Source organism: Podarcis filfolensis (assembly GCF_964270895.1).
Source record: "Podarcis filfolensis genome assembly, chromosome: 6".
Lineage (NCBI taxonomy): Eukaryota > Metazoa > Chordata > Lepidosauria > Squamata > Lacertidae > Podarcis > Podarcis filfolensis.
Genome location: NC_139609.1, coordinates 98,425,187 through 98,452,037, shown reverse-complemented (window position 1 = coordinate 98,452,037; position 26,851 = coordinate 98,425,187). Strand labels below are relative to the sequence as shown.

The following is a 26,851-nucleotide window of genomic DNA, read 5'->3' as shown; positions in this document are numbered from 1 at the left end:
GGCCGCTCTTGCTTTGAAGAGTTTCCTTAATCCCATAACTAGCAGGTGTGATAGGAATTTTGAGGTCTTAGATATATGTTAAATGTTCATAAGTGTACCAACCAAGCACGTACATGGATCCACACAGGAAGACCAACCTGAAACCATTTTTGACTCCCAAATTGACCAAATGTTTTCTCTGTAAGGTCAAAGGAAAATGGAAAAGCCTCCCCATTGTCTTTTCCTTCACAAATTCTGTCTTAAGGGTATGTCTGTGTTTGAAGAGGGTGAGCCTATGTCTGGGCTCAGGAACTAAGTATTTATCATTACTAAGTATTTATCATTACAAAAGACTGGCCAGGCTCCCCAGGGTATCCAGTCAAGTAAGCATTAACAGGTAACCTGCCAGACAGGACTCAGATTTGTTATTTGTGGCAGATTTCTGTTGTAGACCGCCCTTTCTGTGATGTAGGTATGATGTATCTGGAGTGGTGGTCTTGAGCTACACCCCTTCTGTGATGTATGTATGATGTTTCTGGGGGTGGTCTTGATCTACAGGGTGGCAATTTCAAAAGTCTATATAAAATCTTGTGCACCATTGTTCTGGGTTCCTCCTGCCTCCTGCATGTGAGGGGAGACCCTGTTGCAACAATTCAATAAAGATCAGGCTTACTAGCTGCTTTGCTTCTCAATATTCTCTGGTTGGCCTCTGTTATTTTCTCCTACCAATAGGGAACCTACAGAAGGACTCTATATGGGTTCTTGGAGACCCCATAAGGGGAAAAGGGCAGATTTTTGTTTACAACACAGGAAACACAGGGCATGTGTTTCTGTGCAGTATGCATTTCGGCACACGATCTGTGTGGCTGTTTTCTTGGCTTGGCTTTCACTGTGAGTCAGCAGGGAGGAATGGCACATGGGAGGAATGGGAAGTGGGCCTCTCCTGGGGGGGGGTAGGTGCTTCATCTCCCACTTTCTGGTGTCCCCCCAGAGCAAGGGAGGCGGGTGGCTCAAAGGGCAGAGCAAGGGGAGCAAGAAAGCCACAGGAACCAGGGACTGCTGTGCAAAGTGAGAGTTTTACTGCAAAAGTGGGTGAGGGGGTCCAGCAAACATGGCGGAGGTGGGGAGGCGACCAGGTGCTGAGAGCAAAGCATCAGGGAGACGGTGGTGGTCACTGCCCTCAGGTCGGGGTCTGTGGAGGGTCCCCCACTGCAGCTGCTCCACAAGGTCCCGGACGCTGCATCTGGAGAGGGAAGATGAGAGAGGGAGAGGGTGAGTCCAGCCTCGCTGAAGATCTCAGGGCAGTTCACAACATAAGGCAGCCCTGTTTAGGAAAGCTTTTAATGATTAATAGACTTCAGTCATACCCCGGGTTGAATATGCTTCAGGCTGAGCGTTTTCAAGTTACGCTCCATGGCGACCCGGGTTTTGCCGCTCACACATGCGCAGACACTCAAAATGATGTCACGCGCATTCACAGATGCATGTTATGTTCTACTCAGGATGCGAACGGGGTTCCGGAACAGATCCCGTTTGCATCCAGAGGTACCACTGTATTGTATTTTAATATTCTGTTAGAAGCCACCTAGAGTGTCTGGGGAAACCCAGCCAGATGGGTGGGGTATAAATAATAAATTATTATTATTATTATTATTATTATTATTATTATTGAAAAGGCGCTGTTGCAAGGCCTGTGTTTTACAGGCACTCCAGACAATTGGGCTGGCAGAATCCAGCCCACGACACACACCACTCCAGTGTCCCACAGAAATCCTTCTAGCGAGTCAATACTGTGATGCCCAAGTAAACCCTGTGGGGGGCTCATGGCAGGTTATGGGAGTGTCCCTGATTTCCAGGGAATGACAGAGTTTTTCCTGCCAGCACGGCCAGTTCTGCCTGGGGTTTCTGCCGCAGACCTTTCCTCCCCTGGCTCTCAAATATGCTTCCTGCAGGACGTCACAGGTGTGGGATGTGAAACACAAGAGAAGTCAAGTACAACATTCCTAGAGTGAACATGTTTACACATGGGGAGGAATGTTTGTCCAGCCAGCAGGTAAACTTCCTGTTTCCTTCTGGGCTGGGACAGACTTCCTCTGCATGTGACAAGAGGTGGGCGTGGCCTCACCTGTGCAGGTAACCACAAAAGCACAGGGCAGGGCAGCCATCTCTCTCTCTGTGACTACATGCATCGATGAAGCAACATCTGTTTAGCCAAAGATGCTCTCTTGGCCTCCAGCCAAGAGAGGACAAAGGGACTGTCTTCTTATGAGATAGTTTCTAGGTATATGTTACTTTTCTAAGCTCAGTCTGCCTTCTAGGATCCAATTGTGAACAGAATGATATGTGAGTAAACCTTTTTATACTTTTATAGAAGACTGTGTCGTCTCTTATCTTTTATGAGGGAATAAGGGGGAAATACCAGAAACAATTATTATAGAGGCTTTAGCGAGCCTGAGCTAACACATCCGCTGTGAGTTTAAAAAGGGGGATGTTACTCTGCTAAATTGTGAGCTTGTTAACACAAGTTGGAAAGGCTATAATCAAACAATATATTCTCTCCTGCATTCCTGAACATTCTCACAATGTGGTCACCTCAGAATTCAGGAGTGGAACAGGCCAATTTGCCGCAGCCGTTCTGGCAGCATTTCTTGTCCCCCGGGCAGTTTGAATCCACTTCGCACGCATTGTGGCAGGCACCCAGCATGGAGATCCCGATGGAAAGGCTGGGGCAAGTGCCTGGCTTATCTGCAAGGGGAGAAGAGCAGAGAGTGAGCAGGCAGAGATGTCTGGAGCCACGGGGAAAAAAGGAAGGCAAGCAAAGAGGCAGCCTCTGCAGCCCATTTGGCAGTGGGTCTCCTCCTCCAGGACAGTCCAGGCTTTTCACTGCTTGTGGACAGGCGGGTGAAGGCAAGGGAGAGCAGGCTTGGAGTGGAATCACAGAAGGATCCTGCAAAGCAGAAGACCAAGGAAGGGTGGAAGGAAGGAAGGAAGGAAGGAAGGGGAGGAAGAAGGAGATGGAGCTTCAGAGTCACAAAGAACACCAGAAGAGCCTGGCTGCTGGATCAGGCCAGTGACCCTTCTAGTCCAGGATCCTGTTCTCCCAGTGGAAAACCAGATGCCTATTGTGGGGAACCAGTAATAAGTGGAAGCAGCAGCAGTTGGCTTAAAGGGGAGGCCTCTTCTGCTGATGGACGGCTGCCACCCCAAGTACACTTTCTAGTACTGGACGAGACTTACCTCTGAGGTTGGACACAGGAAGCCTTTGAAGCTCACACCAGTTCCTTTTCCACATTGCACTTTTCATAGAGTTGTAGACTTGAAAGGTACCCCCAAGGGTCATCCAGTCCAACCCCTATAACAGTGGTTCTCAACCTGTGGGTCCCCAGATGTTGTTGGACTACAACTCCCATCAACCCTGAGCTCTGGCCTTGCTAGCTAGGGAGTTGTAGATGGGAGTTGTAGTTCAACAACATCTAGACACCCACTAGAATTAATGTTGGATTCTCAACTAGATCATAGATCATTTGTACAAATAAGTATGCAATTGGACACACAATAACATTGTCTAAAGCAGCAGCTATAATAATAATAATAATAATAATAATAATAATAATAATAATAATAATATAGTTTTATTCATACCCTGCCCTCCCCGGCCAAAGCCAGGCTCAGGGCGGCTAACACCAATAAAATCACAGTAAAAACATAATAGGGGAAAAGAGAGGGGGGGAACCCAATTTAAAATACAGGTTAAAATGCAATTTAAAATGCAGCCTCATTTTAAAATAGCCGATAAATCAAGACCATAAGGGGAGGGAAACACAAGGGTCAGACTGAGTCCAAACCAAAGGCCAGGCGGAACAGCTCTGTCTTGCAGGCCCTGCGGAAAGATGTCAAGTCCCGCAGGGCCCTGGTCTCTTGGGACACAGCGTTCCACCAAGTCGGGGCCAGTACTGAAAAGGCCCCGGCCCTAATTGAGACCAATCTAACCACCTTGCGATCTGGGACCTTAAAAATGTTGTTAATTGTGGACCTTAAGGCCCTCTGCGGGGCATACCAGGAGAGGTGGTCCTGTAGGTACATGGGTCCCAGGCCACATGTCCTAGCTACTACTAGTCCTAGCTACTCTCTGTGTTGTCCGTGCACACAGGTGGGCATCCCTACAAACTAGTGTGCAACAGTTTTCTCTGTTCCCCTCCCCTCAATCCTGTTTCCGTTAACTTTTTTTTTCTATTTTTTATTTTAATGGTGGGGGTTCCAAGGGTTGTGCATATACATACCAAAACCCTTGGGGCCAACCCAAGACCTTTGGGCACACAAGTTGAACCATCAAACGGTGCCCCCCGCCAGGGAAATAAGGCTGAGTGAAGATCTACGTTGGAAACAAGAGTGTGGTGTCGGTGGGGGTCAAATCAACCTTCAATCTGGGAATCAAAGGCTGCTGCAAGGGGGGGGGAGGGCCCACTGAAGGATGCTGGGTGATGCAAACCCCAGGAGGCGCCAGAATGCAGCCCCCGCCCTTTCCTCCCTAGGGGTGGGAGGAGAGCATCAGTGCCACCTATTCACCCAAAGGCCACTGTAGAGGCAGCGCTGGGGGGGGGGGTTCCTGAGGAGGGTGACAGCCTTCCTTCCAAGAAGTGCACCAGGAGTGCAACGCAGCTGTTTCTATCACCGCAGGATCAACAGCAGCCTGGCGGTGATGCATTCATCGGAGACTAGATCTCCTGCCACATGGATCATGCTGCCTGAGATACTTGCCTCACATTGCCTCACAGTAGATGCAATAGATAGATGATATAGATATAGATAGATACCATAGATAGATAGATGATAGATGATAGATAGATAGATGATAGATATAGATAGATAGATAGATAGATAGATAGATAGATAGATAGATGATAGATGATAGATAGATAGATAGATAGATGATAGATGATAGATAGATAGATAGATAGATAGATATAGATAGATAGATAGATAGATAGATAGATATAGATAGATAGATGATAGATAGATAGATAGATACAGTGCTTTTTTCTGGGGGGGGCGCAAGGGGGGACGCATACCCCTTAACATTTTGTGAATCTAAGTTTGACTTCATTGAGGGGCTGTATTTCAATATGAGTAGGAAAATGAGAGCACCTAAACATTTTTTAGATGCTCTCCTGAGAAATCTCTATGTGGGACAAGAAGCTACAGTTAGAAGTGGATATGGAACAATTGATTGGTTCAAAATTGGGAAAGGAGTACGACAAGGCTGCATATTGTCTCCCTGCTTATTTAACCTATATGCAGAATTCATCATGCGAAAGGCTGGGCTGCATGAATCCCAAGCCGGAATTAAGATTGCCGGAAGAAATATCGACAACCTCAGATATGCAGATGACACAACCTTGTTGGCAGAAAGTGAGGAGGAATTAAAGAACCTTTTAATGAGGGTGAAAGAGGAGAGCGCAAAATATGGTCTGAAGCTCAACATCAAAAAAACGAAGATCATGGCCACTGGGCCCATCACCTCCTGGCAAATAGAAGGGGAAGAAATGGAGACAGTGAGAGATTTTACTTTCTTGGGCTCCATGATCACTGCAGATGGTGACAGCAGTCACGAAATTAAAAGACGCCTGCTTCTTGGGAGAAAAGCAATGACAAACCTAGACAGCATCTTAAAAAGCAGAGACATCACCTTGCCAGCAAAGATCCGTATAATTAAAGCCATGGTTTTCCCAGTAGTGATGTATGGAAGTGAGAGCTGGACCATAAAGAAGGCTGATCGCCGAAGAATTGATGCTTTTGAATTATGGTGCTGGAGGAGACTCTTGAGAGTCCCATGGACTGCAAGAAGATCAAATCGATCCATTCTGAAGGAAGTCAGCCCTGAGTGCTCACTGGAAGGACAGATCCTGAAGCTGAGACTCCAATACTTTGGCCACCTCATGAGAAGAGAAGACTCCCTGGAAAAGACCCTGATGTTGGGAAAGATGGAGGGCACAAGGAGAAGGGGACGACAGAGGACGAGATGGTTGGACAGTGTTCTCGAAGCTATGAACATGAGTTTGACCAAACTGTGGGAGGCAGTGGAAGACAGGAGTGCCTGGCCTGCTCTGGTCCAGGGGGTCACGAAGAGTCGGACATGACTAAATGACTAAACAACAAAAAAAAAATTAAGGAGGGGGGGAGCACTGGATAGACAGATAGATGATAGAGAGATAGATAGATAGATGATAGATATATATCAATCTACAGAGATAGCAAGGTTGCCTCACTGCTTCCTCTCCTGCCTATTTCATAGAATCCTGGAATTATGTAGTTGGACGGGACCCTCCCCCCTCAAATCTAGGGATCATGGCTAAAGCATGTGATTCATAGACATGTTAAACACGGGAAGCGGAAACTTCGTCAGTCTGCTGCAGTCAAAGGTGACCTCAGAAAGCTCCATGGATGCAATGAGCTCTTGAGAAGGGCCTTCTTGGGCCAAAATGAGTTAAATAGACCCTTGGGGTCCCTTCCAAATTACAATTCTTTGATTCTAAGGACAACATGGGGATGATGTTGCATGCGCAGGACCCCAAAACGGCACCCGCACCCAGCAGTGGGTGCACCTGATTGTACGGTTTGTACACGCCCTGAGTCAACACTAAGTTCTTGCCTGTGTGAGACGCTCATTAAAGGATTTCAACAGGGAAAGAAGCACTATATTAAGCACTATATTAAGTATTTCCTGGAACTGCAGTTGGTTGCGAAAGAGAAATGCCTGGGCAACGCGGCAGGAGTACCTTCTCCGAACGGGGAATGTCGGCCCCACAGAGACGAAAAGGAGATTCTCTTAAGAAGCAATGTTCTCCGCATCTCTGTCAGCCTAGATGGGGCACCATCTCACCTCTGAAGGCCAGCTCAGCCCAGCCCAGCCCACTGTGTTTGCAGGCTTAGCCTGGAGAAGCTCAGCTGAAGACTTGGGCAACTTTCCAAGGGAAGAGAAGCCTGGAAGTGTTTTGGGGCTACCCAGGAGGTCCCTGCACAAGCTTTTGTTGCAGCTTCTCACTTCTCCAATGCCACCATGTGTGCCTCCTGCCCGCCCCATCCCGCCCCCCACCAGAGAAGCAAGAAAAAGCCACAGCCGCTTCTCCTGTGGTGGGGGCTGCCTCCAGGAGCCAGATGCCTCTGCCACCGCCCTATGACCCCAGCAAGCCAGGCTTCAGAAGGGGTGGGGTGTGCTTGGAACCTGAACATTTTGCCTCAGGCGGCAAAATGGGCTGTCCCAGAGCCTAGGAATTGCCAATCAGAAGGTTGGTGGTTCGAATCCCTGTGACGGGGTGAGCTCCCGTTGCTCGGTCCCTGCTCCTGCCAGCCTAGCAGTTTGAAAGCACGTCAAAGTGCAAGTAGATAAACAGGTACTGCTCCAGCGGGAAGGTAAACGGTGTTTCCATGTGCTGCTCTGGTTCGCCAGAAGCAGCTTAGTCATGCTGGCCACATGACCCGGAAGCTGTACGTTGGCTCCCTCGGCCAGTAAAGTGAGATGAGCGCCGCAACCCCAGAGTCGTCCGCGACTGGACCTAATGGTCAGGGGTCCCTTTACCTTTACCTTACTTCCAAAAAGCCACCAGGAGTTCCCATGAAGGCCTCCCTAACCAGAGGAGGGCAGAGGGTGAGCAGGCACCTCTGCACCCCATCCTGCCTCACTAGCACATGGGGCTCCAGTCACTTAAGGAACATGGTTACTCTTTGCAGACTGGAGTGGCAGGACATTTCGGTCCTGTGGGGGCCTCAGCTAAATGGTGGGAATGGCGCATCCAAACTGTTATGCAAGGGTTAATGCCGTAGCACAGAATCCTATGATGTTAACACCACTGTTGGGTCAGTGGTCAAGGGCAGAGAGCGAGTTTTAATTGTGAGAGCAGCTGGTGTTGTTTTCATGCTGCTGTGTGCCTATGAATATTCACCAGTCTCATATATGAATTCATGTAAATATGTTTCAGAATACCAAGTAAACGTAAAGTGTTATTTTCAAACAAAGTGTCTTGGTAGTCTTTTCTGGGAGAGAAAAAGAGAACTATTAAATAGGGTCAAATGACCCCAGGCAATTTCCGCATAACTGTGTACAATTACCACATCGATGACCCCCGGGGTCGCTTCCAGTCCTCCCAGCTCTGCAATACTATCATTACACAAAGAAGATGCTTGTCTCCTGCTTCTGCAGGATCCTGGTTGTCACAGAGAGGGTTCAGTCTGGCTCCTGCACAGCTCTCTCATCCTCCTACCAAGAAGCTTAGAATCACAGAACCATAGTCGGGACCCCTGAAGGTCCTCTAGTCCAACCCCCTGCAATGCAGGAATCTCAGCTAAATCATCCATGACAGATGGCCACCAAAACTTTGCTGAAATGCCACCTCCCTCCTTTATGCCACAGAAGGAGCAAAACCCCAAACGCTGCTCTTTGCAAGGACGCTGCACACGTTAGGAGACCCCAGGCCTCACCTGCATACCTTGTTTGCCCAACTTATGACCTGACTGTTCTGCATCCATTCAGAGGGGCCTGGGCATGGTGCCACTGACTGCTGGAAAGATGGGGCAGGGGCTTCCATAACAGGCAGCCCCCCTCCACTCACAGCCTCTGGCATCATTGTGCTGAAGCTGAGGCCTAAGATTATAAGAGGAGCCTCCTGGATCAGGCCATGGGCTCATGGAGTCCAGCCTCCAGTTCTCGCAGTGACCCATGGGAAATTTGCAAGCAGGATCTGAGCACCAGAGCTCTCTCCCCTCTGTGGAGATGGAGCGGATGCATCCTGGTTAGTAGCCACGGAGAGCCCTCTCCTCCGCTGAACTATCTAAACCTCTTTTTAAAGCCTTCCAAGTGGGTAACCATCAGGGTCTCCTGTGGCAGTGAGTTCCACAGTTCAACCATGTGCTGCCTAGCTGAGACTTGCTCCTGGGGGGGGCAGGAGGATTGCAGTGGGGGCACAGGAGGGCCAGCGTTACCATTTGGGAGATGGCAGGAGGCCCCGCAGCCCGTCTGGCAGCACTTCTCGACGCCCTCACAGCTGGCATCAGACTGGCACTCTTCTGTGCAGTTACTGCTGGCGCTCTCCATCTCTGTATCTGGGCATGTGCCCCCTTTGACTGCAGCAACTGGAAAACGCAAAGAGAAGACAGTGTTGCCTGGAGGGGTGCCACCCGGCCTCTTCTTGGGGGCCCTTGATGTGGCCGCAGGGAGTTCTCTTGCCCTTGGGGGTGGCATGCTGGCATCCATGCCCATGGCGGGCATTGCAGCAGATGCCTTTTCTGGGAGGGTGGAGAGCAACTGCCCTGGGCTCCCTCCCAGGCACCCACTGCAGGTAGGAGAGGCAAGAGAGTTTCCTTCCCAAAGGAGAGTCAGACGGGCCGGGCCTCTTCATCCAGCTGGGCCAGGCTGGAGACAAGGGCTTTTCTCTTCTTCTCGTCTCACACCCACCTGTAATGTTCTGTTTGAGCAGCTCTATCCGCAGAATCGAGGCTGTGAGAAGCCCCACCAGGGAGATGAGGACGAAGAGTTGGAGGCAGCTGCTATTCCTGGGCTTCATGGTGCTGTTCCTTGCAGAGAAGGTGCTGTGGGTCTCTGGCTGCTGCAGGTCAAGCTTTAAGCTCTCTCAGGTGTGGCTGGCGGAGGGGGAGGGAGGTGGGGAGGGGGAAGAGAGGCTCCTGGGCGATGGACAGAGAACAAGTGGAGCCCAGCTCCCTCCTCCTTCCATTGCACAATCGGATCAGATCAAGTAACACAGCTGGCCCTGGTGTGAACCAGGAAGCGGCAGGCTCAGGGAGCCATAAGAGAAGATTCTGGGAGTCTTTGCTCAGCTGGCTAGGGACCCTTCTGTCTCTCCACCAACTCCTGGTCTCCTTGCAGCGTGCAGGTGCTGAAGATGCTCAAGCAAGCCCCAGTTCTTCCCAGAGGAGAAGTGCAAGTTGGACCAGCATTCTGAAGGCCAAGGGCATTGGGCCATCGAGCAAAAGCGCTCCACCAAAATCTCATTTCCCCATCTGAGCCCGCAAGGGGTTCTCAGGAGACCTGCCAGGGCAGGGGGAGCTTGCGGGTCCTCACCGCTTCTGCCATCGAATGTGGTGCCACAGGGAAAGGTTTGGAGGAAGAGAGGCTGGCTGCTGGCACTGCAAAGGTCCAGGAGCACATGAGGCAGAGAAGGCAGCAGAGTGGCAGAGACCAGGGCAATTACTCTGCCCTTTTTCAGGGTGTACCCAGATCTTCTTGTACTGCTTCCTCTGCCACCTGAATTGTGGTCGATGGTAAAGGATGATGCAGTGTTTTGATGATAGGAAGAGCCTGCTGGGTCTGGTCAGTGGCACACCTGGCACACCTGGCACAGTATCCTGTTCTCACCGTGGCTGAACAGTTGCCTCCATGGAAAGCCAGCATTCGAGCACAAGAGGAACTCCCTTCTCCTGTGGTTTCAGGTCTTCAGAAGCAATGCTGCCTCCAGCTGTGGGGGCAGAGCAGAGCCATCCTGACTAGTTGCCTTTGACAGCCTTCTCCTCCTCTGTGAATTTTTCCAGTCCTCTTTTAAAGCCATCTAAGTTGGTGGCCATCACTGCCTCCTGTGGCAGGGAGTTCCATGGTTTAACTATACACTGTGTGACGAAGTCCTCAGTGTTGTTTGACTTACTTGCTTGAGACCTCAAGAGCTACTGGCTCTCTCAGTCCTTCTCTAGCTTTCCACTGACTCGTGGCCTCACCAAAGGCCAGAGCAATCCGCTGTGCCCAGCTGGTGTCTGCTCCCAACCAAAGGGGTGGGCACAGTGCAGAGTGATGCCCTGCTTTGCACAACCAGCCCTTGAGCAGGAGAGAGAAAGGACAAGCCTGTCATCTGAGGTACCAGGCTGGCTGTCCAGGTCTCAAGTTCCATGTTGGCCTGGCTGCGGGGCCACCCAGGTCCCTTTGCACCCTCCCTGTTGGGGTCACAGGGCACCTGGCAGCCTCCCTCCTTGCGTGTGTTCTCACGCCAGTTAAATCCCCACTGTCAACAATGAGGCGATTTTGGGAATGCTGGAGCGGATGCTTTGTTTGCAGTTGCAGGCACCATGCCTGATCGAGGGACACAGATGTCCGCTTACGTAATGGGGGTTTAACTCTCCCAGCTTCCAGGGCAAGCGAGATTATTGCTGACCATTGTGGCCCAAGCCTAAGAGAATAGCCTAAGAGGGTGGGCTATGAAGTTCTGATGAAAAAGGAACTGGTTGACAAGGAGGGGCGTTTGGCTTCTGCACGGGCATCGTAATCGCAGGTGAGCACTTCCTGGCTGAAGCGTTCCTTCACAAGAACATAAGGAAGTCCTTTTGGACCAGGCGAATGGCCCATCTAGTCCACCATTCTCATAGCAGCCCAGGAATCATGAATGCTTCTTAGAATCTCATAAGATTCTCTCATGTTGATGGTCCGAATCCATTCTTTTCACCAGTCACTCTGATAGTGGCAGGCGGGTCCTTGGAGGCTGGAAAGTCATCCAGAGTGGGCTCCCTGCAGCTGTGTGTGCAGAGGAGCCAAGGAGCCTGGGTGCAGCTTCAGCTCTGATATCTTTACACAGGGAAGGGTGACTGGCGGGCCAAGGGGCAGATCCGGATCTTCTTTCCATATTTGCACATCTCCAATGGAAGCACAAAGTGAGCAGGAGAGGAGAGTGACCAAGCTCTGGAGAGGAGCTCACCTCCTTTTCTGTTGAGGGATTCCTAATCTTTGGGACACATTAACCGCCCACAACCACATTTGCCCACATTATCCAGAAATATTTGCAAGAGCCTGCTGGATCAGGCCGATGGCACATCTGGTCCCGCATCCTTGCTTCTTGCTTTGGAGTTTCTTGCATTATTATTTTCCTTGGTGGGTCCTGCAATCCACTATTCCAAACGATGCTTTTTATAGGGCAGGGCAGGGGGCGCAAGAGTTGAGTTTATGAAACCAAGGGCTTGGGCCCCCCAAAACCGTTTGGGAACCACTGGCTCAGAGGGACTGCTGGCCTGGCTTGTTGGCTTCTGGTGTTCCTCAGCCCTCCCGGACTTTTCTTTCTTCTTATGCCATTTGCTTTGGTCCCTGCTGGCTTATCTAATCTCTCCCTTTGCACCGATCAGCTGTGTAATTGTTCCTTTTGGCTTAGGAAGCAAAGCAGAAAGAACCGACAAAGGAGGAAGATGTGGTTAGAAAAGGATCTGTTTGCAAATGGCAGGGAGGCATCCCCACCTGCTCTCTTTGTCCTTCTCTTCAGTGAACCATGTTTTCATGGCACAGCTGACTCTGGTGTATTGCCCTGGCTCCTTCTGAAAGTTTGCCATGCTCAGGAGAACAGCGAGATCTGTTTCCCGCTTCCCTAATGAGCTCTGGCTAGCTGAAGGGGAAACAAGCAAAATGCCCTTAGCAGCACCTTGAAGCAGGTCATCCTGGTGCTTGGCACAGCACTGAGGTACTCATCTAGGCTTCCTTCTGTGCCGTATTCCTAGGCACAGGTCTGTGCTTTAAAACATTGTGTCCAAGTACTTTTATTTTGGCCCTGGCACTTTCCTGAGGAAACCCGCTGTTTACTGCTGGATCAACGTGAACGTCAATTGGCAGAAATCCCGAATTGCTGTTTGTTCCAATGGAGCTTTAAAGAGTGGATTTTGTGGGGAAAGCACTGGGGCAAAAAGAAAAAAGTGCTCAGACACTGTGCTTTAAAGTGTGGACTTGGACCTAGCAAGTGTGGGGTAAGTGTGGATGAGCCAGAGGTCAACACAAGCATCTGCTGATGTTCGTGCAGAGCAGGCTGCCATTCTGGCTGAGCTGCAAAGTCTGATGTGAAATGCTGGCAATTCTGTTTGCCTTCTGTGCTCCAGAATTCACAGGACAGAACTAAGCCTGAGAGTTTGGGAAACATTTCTGGAATTGAGACACTCTTGTGTTGCATAGGGGTTTGTGGACAGAGGGCATTATTAGTTTGTCTTGTTTGAGTTCTTGTTTCCATCTTGTATTTTTATGCTGGGAAACCACCCTGAGATCTACAGATGAAGATAAATAAAATAATGGGAGACCAGGGTTCATTTGCCCCCCCCCACCTTAACTGCCACAATGGGGATATTTGCCACCCTTTCCAGGGCCAGGGACCTCCCTGGTCATCCTTGGCTGCCACATGGTCAGAGCATGCAGGAACCATGCATTGCAGGAGCCAGATGACCCTTTATGTCCCTTCCACTCTATTCTTCTATGGTTCTGTAGGGAGCAGGGGTCTAGGACAGTGCTTTATAGCTTGGATGAAATTATATAGGCCAAAGCAAAAGCATCTCTCCCTCGGCCAACGTTTTGTGCAAAACTTCCCTACAATCCAGACCAGATCCATTTTCGCCTGAGAACAATCCCGCTTGTGTCCTTTGAGCCGCATTTTGAGAAGAGCATTTGGGCATGTTGCGTGCCAGCGATGAGCTCCTGGGCAGAACACTTTTCGCAGCCATGGCGGCAGGGACTTGGAAGGTGGTCAAATTCAGGGAGGGATTTAGGAGAGAGAGAGAGAGAGGAAAGAGAGAAAGAGAGAACTACATTTCTAGCCAGCTTCTTTGGGCCGGTCAGCAGTTTGTAACCTGAGTTGTCGTCTGTTACATAAAGGATTAATTGGTACTTACCTTGCAGATGATAACTAGGAGGGCGAAAGCAACAGTGGCAAAGGGGGGGGGGAGCAGGGGGGTGGCCATTGCATTCTAGGACTTGTTTGCTGCCTGATGTATTTGTGTTTGCTCAGCCTGAGGATCTGCTCTGCCTTTCAGCAACCTCTCTAACTGCTGCCAAATTGCAAGCAGCTGCTTATTTTGTGCCCCAGCCTTTAGGGCAATACCATCCCCATCCTGGCATGCTTGGGTCGCTTTCTCTGCCACAGCCATGCATTTGTGCATTTGGGTGTGTGGTGCATGCATAAAAGATTGCTTCTTAAAAACGTTGCACAAAACTCTTGGAGTCATGACATGGGGAAACTCACGGCTGTTGGATTACCGCAAGCTCTGGGCGGCTTGGAAGTACGGCCTTCTTATCCTAACAGGTCACAGTTTACTGTGTACTTGACTTGACCGCCTCTAGCAGTCTGCTGCAAGGACCAAAGGCAGAAGGCCCAGGGCAGCAGGGCCTGGATGAGTCTGAAGCCAAGCAGGGCTGGGGTTTGCTTAGTGCCTGGATGGGAGAACTTTGGTCATCATGTTGGAAAAGATGCAGCATGTAAATAAGAGAAAATCAAGAGATTCCTGCATTGCATGGGGGGTGGACTAGATAGCCCTTGGGGTGCCTTCCAGCTCCACAGTTCTATGATTAATTGCACTTCTCACCTTGAGGTCTGGAGGGGAGTGGGCTGGAGGGCAGGTGGACCTGACTGGCTGGCTGGCCAGCCGGCCCAGAAGACCTCTCCCTCCAAGTCTCTGTCCAGTCTGGACTCTATCCAGATTAGTGAGATTAGATGTGGACTTGATGTATCCAAAGATTGACTTTCGCCATGACGTCTGCATTCCTGCTCCGGAGGACAAAAGGCTCCCTTGCCACAGAAAGCCCTGCCCTTGTTTGCTTTCTAGGCTCAGAGCAGCAAGTTTGGGAGGAACTTGCTGGTTCCCAGGTGAGCAGTTGGGGTCTGGTGGCAAGAAGATGACCTGGGGGAGGGGCGTGGGTGCAGCGGGAGGATGGGGGGGGGGGAGAGTTTTCTCTGCTCTTTCTCAGAGGTCAAGAAACCTGGAGCCACCCAAGGAAAGTAAGAAGCCACCTAGCTCAAGATAAACAAAGCAAGAGAACTAAGAGAGGAGAAGGAGCCCGTGAATTTCACTGCAAAATTTTATGGCCCCTGGAGTTGTCTTTGAGTTGGTGACTAGTTCTAGCCATGATAGAATCACAGAATTGTAGACTTGCAAGGGACCCCCAAGCATCATCTAGGGGTGACCCACACTTACCTTTCCTCTGCTGTTTCCAGGCACAGTCCCTGCTTTAAAGCTCTTTGTCCGAGAACTCTTTTATTTTTGCTCAAAAACCTGCTCTCTAAAGCTAAACTGCAGCCAACATCAATTCTGGATTGCTCCAGTTCAGCTTTAAAGAATGAGAAGATTAGAATACAAGTGAGGAGAATACACCAATGAACAAAGCTTCCACAACAACCCTGCAGGGTAGGACACTATCACCCCCGTCTTCAGATGGGGAAGCAACATTCTCACGGTCACGCAATAAGTTAATAGAATCATAGAACTGAAGAGTTGGAAGGGACCCACGAGGGTCATCTAGTTCAACCCTCTGCAATGCAAGAATCTCAATCAAAATTCCGGAGCTGTAAGGAGCTGATCAAGATCCCTTAGACCCGAGCCATGTGCTCTAGCCATTAGACCACTGTGTCTCTCAGGGCATCACTGGAAGGGTACGCTTGTCCACAGACGATTCTCCCAGAATAAAAGTGCTTACCTTTAGTGTTCCACATGCAGCTAATCTTGCAGCAGACTAACACATGTGCTGGAAGCAGGTCCAGTCTCTGACTCCCAGCACACATTTTGGTGCAGACATAACTTTGGGTTCTGCAGGTTGCCTCCAGGTCTGCTTTTAAACTGGCAGAAATCCTCCTTCTGGCAGTGAAGGAGTCAACCTGCTTTTGCCTCTGCAGTGGTTAATGTTTGCAAGACCCCCCCCCAGCTCTGCCCACCTCCCTGCTCTGGTCCCACTGCATTCCTGAGCCTGTGTGGGTCAGAGAGTGCAAAGCAAGGGATATGGGGCTCCATGGATTTTCTGGATTTTCTCCTCCTCTCTCTCCTCCTCTCTCTGCCTCTGTCTCTCATCCCCTCCCTCCAAACCCCCGTCTTAAAACCCCCTCACATTTGCTTCAGTCCTCAGGGTCATCCCAGCCTCTGCCAGATCCTCCCCCCTAGCATCCCACAGGTGAAACACACACTCACCTGGGATCTGAGGCTGGTGGTGCCAGCTGGCTGAGCACCAGCTGAGTCACAAGTTACAAACTCACATAGAATCACAAAATTGTGGCGCTGGGAGGGACCCCAAGGGTCATCGAGTCCAACTCCCTGCTGGGCTGCGTCTTAATTTGTTTGCCTACATTTACAACATGCTTCCTTTTTTTTAACAAACTTCTAGGCTGGCTAAGAGCCTGAAACCCTTTTTAAAGCAACCAGCCAATAAAACAGTGACTAGGAGCGGCTCAAATGTGGCAGGCGGATAAGGACTTGTTTCAAAGGATGGAGGAAAGAAGACTGAAAGGTGATATGATAGCTGTCTTTGAATAGGACTGTCCCATGGAAGATGGAGCAAGCTTGCTTTTCTCCTGCTCTGGAGGGGAGGACCTGAACCAGAGGATTCAAGTTAGAAGAAAGGAGATTCTGACTAAACACCAGGAGGAACTTTCTGAAGGTAAGAGCTGTTCCACAGTGCAATGGTTTCCCACAGGAGGAGGTGGGCTCTCCTTCCTTGAAGGTTTTAAAGCAGAAGTTGGATGGCCATCTGTCTTGGATGCTTTAGCTGAGATTCCTGCATCGCAGGGGGGTGGACTAGATGAACCTTGGGGTCCCTTCTGACTCTACGATTCTATAAGGCGTCAGAGGACTCTGCCTTGGTTTCGTTCAGGTCCACGTCTCCCTCGTCCAGCCTCTCTGACAGGCACCCAAGAGACCCAGAGCCTGTAGCCCTTCAAGAGGAAATGACAGACCTTCACTCACCTTGGGAAATGGTTTTCTGGAGAGGAGATGCTGCAGCTGATGGAGAATTGGGCCCAAAGAGCTCTAGGCTGAGCCCCAGGAGGAGGACGAAGACGGTGAGGGCCAGCTTCATGGTGCTGCCGGCGGGAAGGGTCATGGAGCCAAGTGGAGCTGAGCCAAGATATAAACCCTCTGGCATGCTGTGTGGGTGTGGGTGGAAATGGGGGTGGGAGGGGCCGCCTCAAGGTGACCTTCGTTGACTAGTCAAGGTCCCCCCCTCCATTTGAGGCTGGTTCTCCTTGCCCGAGGCACTGGCAGCCGGCCCCAGACGTGCCTGAGACTTGATGGGTTGCCTGAGTGACTGCCCAGCGGGTGCAGCCATGCGATCGATGCAAAGCCACCTTGTCACCTGCCTTGTTCCTCGGACCCAGAACACAGCCAGGAACTTGCTTTATTGGAAAAACTGAGCAACAAACGATGCATTTCCAGGGGACAATGTCAGAAGCGTAGATTTTTGAGATCTGGTGTGATTTCATGACAGATGTCATAGAATCATAGAATCATAGAGTTGGAAGAGACCACAAGGGCCATCGAGTCCAACCCCCTGCCAAGCAGGAAACACCATCAGAGCACTCCTGACATATGGTTGTCAAGCCTCTGCTTAAAGACCTCCAAAGAAGGAGACTCCACCACACTCCTTGGCAGCAAATTCCACTGTCGAACAGCTCTTACTGTCAGGAAGTTCTTCCTAATGTTTAGGTGGAATCTTCTTTCTTGTAGTTTGGATCCATTGCTCCGTGTCCGCTTCTCTGGAGCAGCAGAAAACAACCTTTCTTTTTTTTTTTTGATAAATATTTATTAAGATTTTACAAAAACAAATATACAAAAACACATAATAAAAGAAACAAAAAAATAAGAATAAACACACAGAAAAAATAGGAAAAATTAAAAACAATTCTTTTTCATAACTTAAAACTGTTTCTTTGACTTCCTCACACCTCCCCTTCTTGTATTCCCCTTTAAATAATCAAATCAGCAAATCCTTACCCTCTTTCATTTATCTTATCTCTATAACTTAACATTTTATAACTCAGTATTTTCATCCATTATCAATTCATTTTTGCATATTCTTATTAACTTTGTTGCTAATATCAGTTATTTCCAATCCAACATCATTTTAATTATGTTTTTACCTATTTATACCCTTTTTCCATATTCTTAAAGCATTACAGCTGGAAACCACTTAATTTCTATCCAACATCATTCTAACATTCATTAATTTTACAGTATTTCTGTAGATAGTCTTTAAATTTCTTCCAATCCTCTTCCACCGACTCTTCTCCCTGGTCTCGGATTCTGCCAGTCATTTCTGCCAATCCCATATAGTCCATCACCTTCATCTGCCATTCTTCCAAGGTGGGTAAATCTTGTGTCTTCCAATACTTTGCAGTAAGTATTCTTGCTGCTGTTGTAGCGTACATAAAAAAAGTTCTATCCTTCTTTGGCACCAATTGGCCAACAATGCCCAGAAGGAAGGCCTCTGGTTTCTTCAGGAAGGTATACTTAAATACCTTTTTCATTTCATTATATATCATCTCCCAGAAAGCCTTGATTCTTGGGCACGTCCACCAAAGGTGAAAGAATGTACCTTCAGTTTCTTTACATCAGAAAACAACCTTTCTCCCTCCTCTATGTGACATCCTTTTATATATTTGAACATGGCTATCATATCACCCCTTAACCTCCTCTTCTCCAGGCTAAACATGCCCAGCTCCCTTAGCCGTTCCTCATAAGGCATCGTTTCCAGGCCTTTGACCATTTTGGTTGCCCTCCTCTGGACACGTTCCAGTTTGTCAGTGTCCTTCTTGAACTGTGGTGCCCAGAACTGGACACAGTACTCCAGGTGAGGTCTGACCAGAGCAGAATACAGTGGCACTATTACTTCCCTTGATCTAGATGCTATACTCCTATTGATGCAGCCCAGAATTGCATTGGCTTTTTTAGCTGCCGCGTCACACTGTTGGCTCATGTCAAGTTTGGGGTCAACCAAGACTCCTAGATCCTTTTCACATGTACTGCTCTCAAGCCAGGTGTCACCCATCTTGTATTTGTGCCTCTCATTTTTTTTGCCCAAGTGCAATACTTTACATTTCTCCCTGTTAAAATTCATCTTGTTTGTTTTGGCCCAGTTCTCTAATCTGTCAAGGTCGTTTTGAAGTGTGATCCTGTCCTCTGGGGTGTTAGCCACCCCTCCCAGTTTGGTGTCATCTGCAAATTTGATCAGGATGCCCTTGAGTCCATCATCCAAATCGTTGATAAAGATGTTGAATAAGACCAGGCCCAAGACAGAACCCTGTGGCACCCCACTAGTCACTCTTCTCCAGGATGAAGAGGAACCACTGATGAGCACCCTTTGGGTTCGGTCATTCAGCCAGTTACAAATCCACTGAGTGGTAGCATAGTCAAGACCGCATTTTACCAGCTTCTTTACAAGAATATCATGGGGCACCTTGTCAAATGCCTTGCTGAAATCAAGGTAGGCTACATCCACTGTGTTCCCTTCATCTACCAGGCTTGTAATTCTGTCAAAAAACGAGATCAGGTTAGTCTGACATGACTTATTTTTCAGAAATCCATGCTGACTATTCGTGATCACAGCATTCCTTTCTAGGTGCTCACAGACTGTTTGCTTAATGATCTGCTCCAGAATCTCCCCTGGTATTGATGTCAGACTGACTGGGCGGTAATTATTTGGGTCCTCTCTTTTCCCCTTTTTGAAAATAGGGACAACATTTGCCCTCCTCCAGTCTGCCGGGACTTCGCCTGTTCTCCAGGAATTCTCAAAAATGACTGCCAGTGGTTCTGAGATCACATCTGCCAGTTCTTTTAATACTCTTGGATGCAGTTCATCTGGCCCTGGAGACTTGAATACATCTAGACTAGCCAAGTATTCTTGTACTATCTCCTTAGTTATTCTGGGCTGTGTTTCCTCTGCTGAATCAATTGCTCCAAATTCTTCAGGTCGGGCATTGTTTTCTTTATCGGAGAAGACTGAGGCAAAGAAGGCATTGAGTTCAGCCCTTTCTGCGTCCCCTGTTTGCATTTCACCATCTTCTCCTCTGAGTGACCCCACTGTTTCTTTGTTCTTCCTTTTGCTACGAACATACCCATAAAAGCCTTTTTTGTTGCTTTTAACCTCTCTAGCAAGCCTGAGTTCATTCTGTGCTTTAGCTTTTCTGACTTTGTGTCTACACGTGCTGGCTATTTGTTTGAATTCCTCTTTGGTGGTTTCCCCCCTTTTCCATTTTTTGTACACATCCTTTTTTAATCTTAACTCAGTTAAAAGTTCTTTAGATAGCCACCCTGGCTTCTTTAGGCACCTTCCATGTTTCCGTCTCATTGGTATTGCCTTTTACTATCTCCCTCTTAACAAACTCCCAGCCATCATGAACTCCCTTTCCTTTTAGTATTACTGTCCATGGGATCTCACCCAGCACTTCCCTAAGTTTTATGAAGTCGGCTTTCTTAAAGTCACGAAATTGAGTCCTAGTATGCTTGGCTGCTCCTTTCCGCTGTATAGTAAACTTCAGAAGAGCATGATCACTCGCGCCTAATGATCCTTCCACTTCTACCCCACTAACCAGGTCCTCAACATTGGTTAGGACCAGATCTAAAATGGCTGTTCCTCTTGTTGCTTCTCCCACTTTCTGGACAATGAAGTTGTCTGCAAGGCCAGTGAGGAATCTGTTTGACCTTATGCTCTTGGCTGAGTTTGACATCCAACAAATATCCGGGTAATTGAAGTCCCCCATTACTACTATCTCCCTTCCTTTTGCATGCTTGGCCATCTGTTCCAGGAAGGCATCATCTATGTCCTCCGTTTGGCTTGGGGATCTATAGTAAACTCCCACAATGAGGTCACTGTTATTCTTCTCTGCCTTAATTTTGACCCAAATGCTCTCACTTTGGCTTTGAGGTTCTAAATCCTGGATCTCTTCACAGGTATACACATCCCTGACATATAACGCCATTCCTCCTCCTTTCTTGTCTGGTCTGTTTCTCTGAAATAGATTGTATCCCTCCATTATTACATTCCAATCGTGGGACTTATCCCACCAGGTTTCAGTGATGCCTATTATGTCATATTTAGTTTGCTGTACCAAGAGCTCAAGCTCATCTTGTTTATTTCCCATGCTTTGCGCATTAGTGTACAGACATTGAAGTCCATTAATCATCCCCCCGTGTCTCTTATTTAAGGATTTTTTCCTCCCACCACTAGGTCTGCGTGCTGTTTGCTCCATTCGGTCTATGACATTTGGATGATCATCTTCATCAATTGATAGACTCCTACCTTCAGGAGCACTGTCTCCCTCCCCCACATTAGTCAGTTTAAAGCCCTCCTGATGAGGTTTCTGAGATTTTTGGCAAAAACATTCCTCCCAACCGTTGTGAGGTGCAGCCCATCGCTTGCCAGAAGTCCATCTTCAAGAAACTGCAGTCCGTGATCTAAGAATCCAAACCGTTCCTTTTACACCATTTGCGAAGCCAGTTGTTCACTTCCACTATTTTTCCCTCTCTCCTTGGGCCACGTCGTTCAACTGTGAGGACAGATGAGATGTCAGTATGGACGAACATGGTCTGCCCCCTCCCTCTGCTTATCAGTGGATTTGGTTGATTCAATAATATGTGATGTTGTTCCTCTAAGATTTGCCCCATCCATGCCAGTACTAATGGGTTTTATTCCATTCTATGTTGAAAATCATACTCAGCCTTCTATTTTTATAGCACCAGCTCAATGTGGGTCTTTTTTTGCTGCTGCTTCTGTTAGCCCAATGATGTGTTTTCTTTAAGTCACTTTTCTTCCTTTACGTTTATTTAAAACTCATTTAAAGAGGGAGAGAGAAAAACACAGCCATTGATTTCTAAGCAATTTTTTTGGGGGGGAAAGCTTGCTTTATTGGAAAAGCTGGCTTACAAACAACACATCTCCACCTGACAGGGACTCCTTAATGTGATTCCTGCCTTACAGAAGATTGGACCAGATGTCCCTACAGTTCTATAAGGCAGCCAAACCCACAAAATTGCCATTTTTTTTATAAACCGGAAGCTGCAGGCAGTAAATGGTGTTGAACTGCGGGACTTGACATCTTTCCGCAGGGCCTGCAAGACAGAGCTGTTCCACCAGGCCTTTGGCTAAGGCAGTCTGACCCCCTCCTTTGCTAATCCTCATAGAACTCCAGCCCAACGGTTGTCATGAATTTGAGTCTGAATTGATTTTAGAATGAACTGATTTTAGAATGTATTTCAATGAATTGATTGTGATTTTATGGAAACTGTGTTGTTTTTACTGTTGTTAGCTGCTCTGAGCCCAGCTTCGGCTGGGGAAGGTGGGATATAAATAAATTATTATTATTATTATTATTATTATTATCATCATCATCATCATCATCATCATCATCATCAAAGGGCCACCTGGGCATTCCAGGATTTGAACCTGGATCTGCCAGCTTGCAAGCTGGCATTTTAACCACTGGGCTGGGCTGATTCTCATTGGTCAAAGGAGCAGGTGGAAGACACCCCCCGCACCCCAGTTTCGCTTCCAAGCAGCAAGACCCACCTTTGCAAGGCTGCATGCCCAGCTAAGCCCAGTGCCCTCCCTGCCAAGGCATGTATTTGTGGGCTGATGGTGTTGTGTTGTTGCTGCTGCTGTGTGTGTCCAGGTTACTTTTTAAGGGTTACATAACACACTGTGTTCCAGGCCTGTCCAAGGTCAGAGAGGTCGCCCGGGCAGGGAGACCCCGGGGAGGCGGCTGGGCTGAGCGCATGTGTGTGCTTGAAACATGGTGCCTAAGCCTGTCAACAAGGCTGCGTGTCTCCGTGTGTGCGATGCACGAGGGCGTGCCTTTGCAAAGACGGGGATTAAGGAACAAGCAGAGTGTGAAAGGATCCCGAAGGGGGAAAGTAAATGTAGCAAATTCCAGAGGAGGAGAGTGCACTCTAAAAGGAAGGGGGGGGAGATTAAAAGATAAAAAAGCACATGGTCACCTTGGCAGCCCATCAATCATCCCGTTTTTATTGCCAGTTTCACCTGAGCAAACAATTTAATCATGCGCTTTGACACAAGATACAAGATCACCAGGAACATAACAAAATAGTAACAAGGGGATAATAGTCACAGGATGTAAAACCGAGCGGGCAGGACACCTGGTGTTTGTAGCAGAGTGCTGGACTATTTTATTTATTCGTTCCATTTCTATCCCACCATTTCCTCTACAAGGAACTCAAGGCAGCGAAGATGCTTCTGCCGCCTTGCTTAGTTAATCCCCACAAGAGCCCTGGGAGGTTAGGCTGAGAGGCAGTGACTGGTCCAAAGGGAGCTTTATGGATGAGCAGGGAATCAAACTCTGGTCTTTCCCAGGTCCTGGTAAGACATTCAGACTCTGAACCACTCTGGTTCTAGGGATGAGGGCCAGGGAATCCCATTTTCCAATTGTAAAAACACCAGCGGAGCCTGACTGCAGGATCATGCCAATGGTCCATCTAGTCTAGCATCCTGCTCTCACAATGACCAGATGACTGGGGAAACCTGGAAGCAGCTTCTGAGTGCAGGACCAGCTCTCCCCTCCTGTGGGTTCCAGAAACTGGGATTCAGAAGCTCTGCTGCCTCAAACTTCGGAGGCAGAGCAGAGCCCTCCTGGTTAGAGGCCATTAATAGCCCTCTCTTACTCCATGCATTTGCCCAATCCTCTTTTAAGGCCATCCAAGGAAGTGGTCATCGCTGCCTCCTGTGGCAGGGAGTTCCGTAGTTTATCTGCACATTGTGTGGAGAAGTGGCCCTCAGTTCCAAAGTTTGACCATGTGCTGCAAAAAGAAGCAATTCCTTTGTGTGTCTTGAATCTTCCCACATGCAGCTTCAGTCCTCTCTTAGCCATGTCCTCAAGCCAATCCCTGTTACCTCAAAGGGTTGTTGTGAGGATCAAAGGATGTGGACGACCTGCCACCCTCAGGCCCTTGGAAGGATAACATGTGTAAGGGTTGTGTTCAATTAGCGTTTACTTAAGAGTACCTTAGGGACGCGGGTGGCGCTGTGGGTAAAAGCCTCAGCGCCTAGGACTTGCCGATCGAAAGGTCGGCGGTTCGAATCCCCACGGCGGGGTGCGCTCCCGTCGCTCGGTCCCAGCGCCTGCCAACCTAGCAGTTTAAAAGCACCCCCGGGTGCAAGTAGATAAATAGGGACCGCTTACCAGCGGGAAGGTAAACGGCGTTCCGTGTGCTGCGCTGGCTCGCCAGATGCAGCTTGTCACGCTGGCCACGTGACCCGGAAGTGTCTGTGGACAGCACTGGCTCCCGGCCTCTAGAGTGAGATGAGCGCACAACCCTAGAGTCGGACATGACTGGCCCAAATGGGCAGGGGTACCTTTACCTTTAAGAGTACCTTCCTCCCCATTGAAATGAATGGTTGGTTAATAGGATGTATGTCTACGTTAGTATACAGTAGGTTAGGGGGCCTGGAAGCTGCCCATCACAGTTGCACACATCAGCACCTGGACAGCAGACAGCACAGCTCACCTGTCTAAAGATGGGATTACTTCTACATTTGCATCTCTATGTATAAATTAGCAAATGCAAATTTGATGCAAATCTATGCCCATCTTTTTTGTGAAAATCTTTTGCTTTTTGGGTGGCGGCAGGGCACCAAAACTGTTCTTTTTCCAGGAGCCCCGAATTTAACAGGTGGCAAGACTGCCAAAACGTTCTCAGTGCCAGAATTTTTGGAGTGGGAAGGTGAATGTAGAAAATAACTATTCCACTGGGGGTGTCAAACTGGAAGAGGCTGGAGACGACCCAGAACACCTTTCCTTGCCAAATGTCAGTTCCACCTGGATTTGCCACCAAACAAATCAACTCGACCTTCCCTAGAGAGGTGCTAAAATTAGAATTGTTGCAACATCTTTCTGCAGCTGTAGCAAAGTTACCTTTTCAGGAGTGTGGATGGTGTAAATATGAAAACAGCAAAATATGAGCGGTGCTTACATACAACACTGCTGCTGTGTCTGGGCCGGGGGGGGGATGTCACAGAGGCTTCTCAAGTTTATGCCCACCCCCTCCCCCTGTATTGCACAACCTCAACAAAGCCAGTAAGGCAGCTGCAATGTCGGGCAACTTCTTCCTCCTGTATCCTGCATGGGGTGGAGGCATAGCTGCCAACTTTTCCTGTTTCTTGAGAGGAATCCTATTCAGAATGAGGGAATTTCCCTTAAAAAAGGGGGAAAGTTGACAGCTTTGGGTGGAGGGATCCACAGAGGGTGATTCAGTCATGAGGAGCATAGCTGGGTGTGCCATGGGCATGCAGAGCGCAGGGTGAATTGCCCACCTGGTGAAAGGGCTGTGGATGTTTCCCATCACTGAGGTGTTGTTGCTGTTTAGTCATTTAGTCGTGTCCGACTCTTTGTGACCCCCTGGACCAGAGCACGCCAAGCACTCCCGTCTTCCACTGCCTCCTGCAGTTTGGTCAAACTCATGTTTGTAGCTTCGAAGACACTATCCAACCACCTCGTCCTCTGTCGTCCCCTTCTCCTTGTGCCCTCCATCTTTCCCAACATCAGGGTCTTTTCCAGGGAGTCTTCTCTTCTCATGAGGTGGCCAAAGGATTGGAGCCTCAGCTTCAGGATCTGTCCTTCCAGTGAGCACTCAGGGCTGATTTCCTTCAGAATGGATTGGTTTGATCTTCTTGCAGTCCATGGGACTCTCAAGAGTCTCCTCCAGCACCATAATTCAAAAGCATCAATTATTTGGCGATCAGCCTTCTTTATGGTCCAGCTCTCAGTTCCATACATCACTACTGGTAGCCTGGTAGACAGAGATGGGGAGGAGTCAGTGGTCATGGTGCAGGCTGGCACCAATGATATAGGGAAACGTGAGGTCCTGGAAGCTAAATGTAGGATGCTGAGAGACAGGACCACCAAGGTAGCTTGCTCTGAAATGCGGCCTGTTTCGTGCGCAGGGTGACAAAGGCAGACACAGCTTTGCGGTCTCAATGCATGGAAGAGGCAGTTGTTTCAAGAAGAGGGGGTTGGATTTGTGAAGCACTGTCTGGGGAACATTCTGGGCAGTGCCACATTTATGTATAGGCTGAGTAGACTAAGTCTAAGGGACGCGGGTGGCGCTGTGGGTTAAACCACAGAGCCTAGGGCTTGCCAATCAGAAGGTCGGCAGTTCGAATCCCCGCGACGGGGTGAGCTCCCATTCCTCGGTCCCTGCTCCTGCCAACCTAGCAGTTCGAAAGCACATCAAGTGCAAGTAGATAAATAGGTACCGTTCCAGCAGGAAGGTAAACAGCATTTCCGTGCACTGCTCTGGTTCGCCAGAAGCGGCTTAGTCATGCTGGCCACATGACCTGGAAGCTGTATGCTGGCTCCCTCGGCCAGTAAAGCGAGATGAGCGCCGCAACCCCAGAGTCGGCCATGACTGGACCTAATGGTCAGGGGTCCCTTTACCTTTACCTTTAAGTAGGCTGAAGCCTAGGGCCTCAAAATCTAAGGAGCCTCTCCAGCCCGCCTGCCCCCCCCAGCAGGCAGTCTCCCCTCTCTGCAAACCCAAGACTTCATGTGAGGGCAGGGCAACCAGGGCCCAGCAACTATGAGACTCAGGGCCAGCCAGTGGGGCCCAAGCTGAAACTCTAAGGCCAACTTGAATTTTTTTTGTGGGACTCTAGTTTACAGCCAAAATCTGCAGAATCTTAAGAGATATAAATCTGTGTGCTAGGTCATTTTCACAAGGTCAGCAAAGCCCTGAAGAAATCAGACCTGTTACTGAGTTCTTGTGCAAGTTTGTACAGTCCACTTCTGGATTTTTTAAAGAGAAGATTTTGATGAGCTTGAGAAGCAAGCAAAAGCCACCTTGACAAATGTCAACTACAAAACAAGGAGAAAAAGAGTGAGGGAACGACAAAGAAATGACAGAAGTGCACCTGATGCCTTAGATGCACTTTCTTCAAGAGATAAGTTTAGGATAAAATCCTTTATTCCTATATTAGATGCACCTGAACCCAAATTTAAAAGTTACCTGAACCCAATTTTAAAAGTACTGTGTACAGCGATGTTGCACAATTGTTTTTCCATTCTTGCTATTCTGATAGCATCTAAGCAAGAAATTCAGCAAGGTGTTGAACTGTTGATGGAAGCATACCCAGAAGATATGGACCTGAAACTTA

At 48.8% G+C, this 26,851-nt stretch overlaps 1 protein-coding gene across 1 annotated transcript; it reads right to left on the bottom strand.

Annotated features, from left to right (window-relative positions):
• Positions 1-1,036: 1,036 nt before the first annotated feature.
• On the bottom strand, positions 1,037-10,665 carry LOC310764786 (WAP four-disulfide core domain protein 2-like). The gene is made up of 5 exons (XM_083619280.1): positions 10,603-10,665; positions 9,428-10,350; positions 8,956-9,105; positions 2,572-2,724; positions 1,037-1,222 (listed from the first exon to the last, which is right to left on the bottom strand). The coding sequence occupies exons 2-4, from the start codon at positions 9,534-9,536 to the stop codon at positions 2,573-2,575; spliced, it is 411 nt and encodes a 136-aa protein (XP_083475406.1). The 5' UTR covers positions 9,537-10,350; positions 10,603-10,665; the 3' UTR covers positions 1,037-1,222; position 2,572.
• Positions 10,666-26,851: the final 16,186 nt, after the last annotated feature.